Below are 5893 nucleotides of genomic sequence, written 5' to 3'. Positions count from 1 at the left end.
TGTAATGCTAAAACATGCTGGTTTACTAATTTGACAGAAAAAAATAATGGACTTTATTTATACAAAGTCTTATACATTATACTTCTATTATAAGTTTTTAGTGTTTAGATCGAAGAGAGATGCTGAGAAAACTAAAATGAATATCAATATCCATGCTTTATTGGAGATCTTGAATGGTTTTTCTTAATTCTCAAGTACAGTAGTATACACTTGCTATTACAAACTAATTATTAATTATATGGAATCGTTTGGATTAGTGAGATATTTGGTTTAACCTGATTCTATGTAAAAAGAAGGAAATCAAAAATGGATTATAGATAAAGACACATTTAAAAAAATTTTTATACCATATTTGCTTTATATATTTATGTTGAAATATGTAGTTCACATTAATTTTACAACTTGATTGCTTCTTGTTCTTTAGGAGTAAGCACAAAATTGCTAAGTAGAACTTATCACACAGGAACACTATTAGATGAATAAAATAGACTTTTTGTTCTGATAAGTTCTACTTATTAATTTTACAAACTTGTCACATTTTAATAATAATCTGCAACTTCTTTTTGCTTTTGGCTGGAACATTTAGTAGAAAAATAAACAAAATTAGTTTGATTTAAGTGATATTTGGATTAGCACTGGTTCAGATTAGCAAATGTATTGGCATTCTAAAATTCACTTCTACTTGCCAAAGTAAATTTCTGCTTTATTAAAAATTTTTAGATTATTTCCCTTAATTCATAAGTACTTACAAATCTTCTGGCTTATCATCACCAGCAAAAATTACAGCAGAAACTTTGTAAAACTCAAACCAAATACTATCAGATTTCAAACTTAAAAGTATGAAATCTGATAGTGTTTGCTTTAAGTTTAGTGATAGTGAAAGTAGAGGCTACTGGATCTGCCACTGGTGACATGCCTGTTCTTTGTAAATAAAAATAAATGTATAAATATTAACTTCCCAAAACCCGATGTATTGATATACTAAGCCAAATGATTGCCATAATTAGTTGGGCTATTTAATATGCTATAATTAATAATTAGAAACTACTGTATTTACTCGCATATAAGACGATCTCGCATATAGGACAAGGTGTGACTTTAGAGATCAAAATAAAGGAAATTAGATTTATTAATACAATTCTAGTTTTATTTCGTTTAATCACAAGTAAGCTATCAAATGCACATAAATGCACACATTGTCCTGCAAAAATTACTGGCATTTTAAACTTCAAGGAAAAATCTTGTAAAATCAACAACATAATTTGTTCATGTAAAGCTGGACGGACAATCAGGAACCTTTTTGCCAATTCATAAAGTTGAATTTACTCTTCGTTGATTACACTTATGAGTTTCTCCAAATTCTGATTTCCAAATAATCATCTGTTTTCACATGGGAATGAATTAAAACTTATATCATGCTCCCATGTAATTTTGGAATTCAATTCAAAAGCTTTGCTTCCTATTGCTATTCATCTTTACTCCTGACAATACACAAGAAGGATTCAAATGACCCAGATAAAATACTTTTGTTTTTAAACACCAAAGGATGAGCATCTGATAAAAAATGCAAATACATTCACAAAAATTATTGCAAAAACGAAAAGAACCCTTCACTTGCGCGCATGGGATGACCTAGGTTTTTGAAGCAGTGAAAAATGAATAAAAACCTTGTCTTATATATGAGTAAATACAGTAAGTAATTTGGTACTAGAGGTATGGTTCTGAATTATTTAAAAAATTATTAAATTATTATAGTTAATTTAAGAGATGGCACCTAACGTCTACTCTAGTACCAAGTTACTTAGTTTCCAATTATTAATTACAGCATGTTAATAGCCCGATTAATTATGGCAATTATTTGGCTTAGTAAAAATAAATCAAAACATCAATTTATTATTATTTTTATCATTTGTCATCTTTATATTTTTTATTCCCTTTTATCAAAAATTTCTGGGAAATTATAAACTTATTCTATTAATTTCTCATTTAATGTGTCCATTCACTGAGCCATTTTGTAGAAAAGGATGTAAAACCATCTGATGACAATCATTGCTGATGGCTGCATCTGATTTGCACATTAAAAAGTTCATTCAGCTCAAGTATGTAATCAATCATGTGGATAATCAGCTTTTTAAAGAAATGATTCTCTCCAGTCTAATTCTTAATAAAACAAAGTAAATTTATTCACATATATCAAAAATTTTTGTCTCTTTTATCATCATCACTTAATAGCTACTACTGATTTCTTAGAATATTTAGAAAAGTGCTAATAATACTTATAACATTCTGTCAATACATTTATATTATCATTCATTGCTAAATTGTCAACACAAAAAACTTTCAGTGATATTTTATTGCAAAACCATTTTTACTGATATTGTATTGGGCTATAAAACTATATATTGCTGTAAAGTAAATACTCAATATCACAATAAATTTGAAATTTGCAAAAATTAAATTTGAAAAACTCAAAAATGCATTTTATTTTTTAGCATCTTATGAGGAATATAGTTTGTTGTTGTACAGGCACTTGTTTCCCCTGATATTCAGAAGTGAAAAGAAGTAGAAATGTTTTCTAATGTTGGCATCATTTTGCAAAATTATGAATAAACCTGAATATTTTTATATATTAGATACTTTCCAAAAGGAAACTATTACCTAATGTTGTTCTTAATGTTCAAAGTTTTTAACTAAAAGCCTTATAGTTCAGGCAAAAATGCTTTTGTATATAGGTCTTATTAAAGGAAATTTATTCTGTTTAATGTTGCAGGTTACTTTGCCTGTTGTTATACAACAGGCAAAGTAACCTGCAATTATGAATGCAAGTTCACTCATAATTTTGCTACAACATGGTAATGATAAAAAACGATTCTTGCTTCTTTCTTTTCTGAATTTATTATTGTACAGACACTATTTTCTCAGAAAGTAGTATCTGTACAACAGATTTTATTCCTTGTAAAATAAATAAAAGAAAATATATTTCTACAGTTCAGAAATAGAAGTTTGTAAAATTTCCTTTGCTTTGGAAATTTTACTGAAAGTTTTGATTATTATTTAAAATTTTGTTTAATTATGACATATATCATATAACAAAAACATACTCAGAAATTTTTGCCTTTACGAGATTTGTAAGTATTTTGCTTTCTTCTTGTATCTTGGCTTTCAGCCGAAGTAACTTACATCTCATTTCAACACAATTTCTACAGAGAGATAAGTTACTGAAAAATAAAAATGAATAAATTAGTTAGATTGAAATAACCAAATAGAAATTGTTCAGAAATTTTAATACCTAAATCTTGGTCCTCCTCCATATTTCTCATAAATTTTTTCAGCCTACATCATCAATAAAATTTACTTAAATAATAGTTATTATATTAAACAATTTTAAGTAATATAAATTTAAAAAATTCTTACTGCCTCCAAACTAATACATTTCATTTTTGTAACTTGGTCTGGATGTAGCCTATTTTAAAAGTAGTATATAATTTTCATCATTATAATTAATAAAATTAAGTTAGAAATTAGAATTCTTACTTTCCATGCACACAGAAATACTGAGAATTGTCGATGGGCAAGATATTTCCTGTGTCACTGGTGAGCCATTTTCCTAACCAATCTATATTGATCCACTCATAAGGCATACCTATGTTAAGGTTTAAAATACAAGTTTTCATTTAAATTAAAACACTTGTATAGTTATTATAATAAAATTACCTTCTTTTACTGGAAGAATTTCATATAAAGACCTTATTTCCATTTGTCTTGCTTTACCTGTCATTACATTTTGTTCCTAGAAAATTAAAATATTTTTGTAAGAAGTTCAAAAGAAAACTTTTATAAGTAAATAAAAACATTATTATTATTATCTATTTTTAATATATCATGTAAGAAATAATTTGTCTTTCATTTAAATGAGGCTTCTTTAATTAAGATGCTTTTATTTGGTTTTTGGAATTTGTATATTGTAATGATTCAACTAAACTATAAGATATAAACTGGCAATTTTACTAAATAAAACTTGAAATTATTTAATTATAAATTGTAAATCATTTCTTATTGATAAATCATTACTTTTTGAAATTTTTTATGAATAAATTCACAATCAATCAAAATGAAAGTGTAAATTTAATTGTTGGAAGCTATTTAGCTTCCAACAATTCAACAATCAAATTTACACTTTCATTTTAAAATATGATAATAATGATTAATCTTATAATATAATTGAGATAGGTTGATAATAATAATAAAACCCAAACGTTTAGAAGTTAAAAGTTAAAATTTAGTACACAATTAGGGTACATCATGAGAATGCACACTAAGAAGGGATTTTTGGAAATTCCCCTGTGAGGGAGAGGGTTAAGGATTACCCAAAAGAACTTGGCTTCTACAGTACTATTTTATATGTAGTTTTTTACATTTTTGCAGAAAATCTAACATATTTTTAGAACCATCTAAAAATTCTCTAATTAGTCTCAGAAGAGAATGATCTAATTCTTAGACCCAGTGAAAATGGGTAAGATTGGCTATATATTGATTATCCGACTTAATTGGAGACTGGGGTTGGTCAGATAACTGAAAAGTCAGATAACCGAAAAGTATGAAAAAATACATTATTAGTATAGTGTATTAGGCCTGGTTTAAATACTAGCCTCTCTTTCATGGTCGAGCCAGTGCTCCCAGCTAAAACATGCAAAAATTTAACAAAAATAATATTAAAGTAGCCAAGACATAACCAAATATTGTAGCGCCACATCACTAGCAGACATTTGAATTTGCCGACTAGAACGCGGTCGGTCGGTAATCGGGGGTCGGATAAGCAATGCTCTACTGTATTTATTTATAATAATAAATAAATATAATAAATATATATAACATATTTTAAATTTTGTATATATTTTTGTATATTTTTCTGTAATTTACTTTGTTAATCTCGCCCCTTTTGGAATGAGGTTAACAACACCAATAAAGAATAAAGGAGAGTTCGAGTGAGGACCTGAAAGTGAACGGACGTGTTTTTATGGTCTCCAATTTTCTTTTGTCTTGCTAACCCTACACTCGACCCCACGACTACGACTGCAAAATAATACGACAATTTATAAGAGTCGACAGGATTACCTTATCCAGCAATGAGTAAATCTAGAGACAAATCCATCCCAGAAACAGGTAGTTCTACCTCTCCTCCTAAACTAAATCTTATTCCGTTTAACCCACGTGGAAAGCTAAGTCTAACTTCGTGGATGAGACTGTTTGAGAAGCAAGCGGCGAGACAAAGGATTGACGAACAAGAGCTCCACTTTTACATACCAGAGTATTTACAGCATGAAGCTTTCGACTATTTTTGTGAAAATTTAGTGGAGGAAACGGATTGGAACAAAATTAAACAAAAATTACTCGAGTACTTTCCACAGGAAGAAGAAGATTACTTCACCGATTTTGTAAATCGACAACACCAGCGAGATGAAGATGTCTTAACTTACTATAGGGACAAAACCTCCTTGGCGGAAAAAGCTAAGTTAAACATGCAACAGACCATTACAGGTCTCAATGCCGGCATAAATGCGGAAATTAGAAAATATATGATAGCCGCACCGCCAGCCACCGCTGTCGAATGGCTTCAGAAGGCTACTAAGTTAATAAAAATTCAAGAAGAAGCAGATCATCCGCCGAAGACCCAGAAAGAAAATCATCCGGCAACTAAACCGAATCGAGAAAATTACACAGGATCCCAACACTTTGCCAAAAACCAGATACTGTCATGGCCGCACACAAAGAAAACGACGCCATCTTGGATTCCACCACGGGGTCAACCCCAGTACAGAAATTTGGTACATCACATGAGCAGACCGCCATCCCCTTGCCGTTTTTGCTATCAGCAGGGATTACCAGCACAGCA

The 5893-nt window shown here is 29.5% G+C and overlaps 1 protein-coding gene across 1 annotated transcript; it reads right to left on the bottom strand.

Annotated features, from left to right (window-relative positions):
* Window positions 1-2799: 2799 nt before the first annotated feature.
* On the bottom strand, window positions 2800-3785 carry LOC136971231 (ubiquitin carboxyl-terminal hydrolase 48-like). Its single transcript, XM_067265701.1, has 5 exons — window positions 3715-3785; window positions 3535-3643; window positions 3415-3463; window positions 3290-3333; window positions 2800-3218 (listed from the first exon to the last, which is right to left on the bottom strand). Exons 1-5 carry the CDS (start codon window positions 3776-3778, stop codon window positions 3083-3085), a joined length of 402 nt encoding a protein of 133 aa, XP_067121802.1. The 5' UTR covers window positions 3779-3785; the 3' UTR covers window positions 2800-3082.
* Window positions 3786-5893: the final 2108 nt, after the last annotated feature.

The sequence above is a fragment of the Centruroides vittatus genome, unplaced genomic scaffold (genome assembly GCF_030686945.1).
Source record: "Centruroides vittatus isolate TY-2023 unplaced genomic scaffold, ASM3068694v2 contig_2374, whole genome shotgun sequence".
Lineage (NCBI taxonomy): Eukaryota > Metazoa > Arthropoda > Arachnida > Scorpiones > Buthidae > Centruroides > Centruroides vittatus.
The sequence above is the reverse complement of the archived record's forward strand: the minus strand, read 5'-3'. Positions and strand labels throughout refer to the sequence as shown.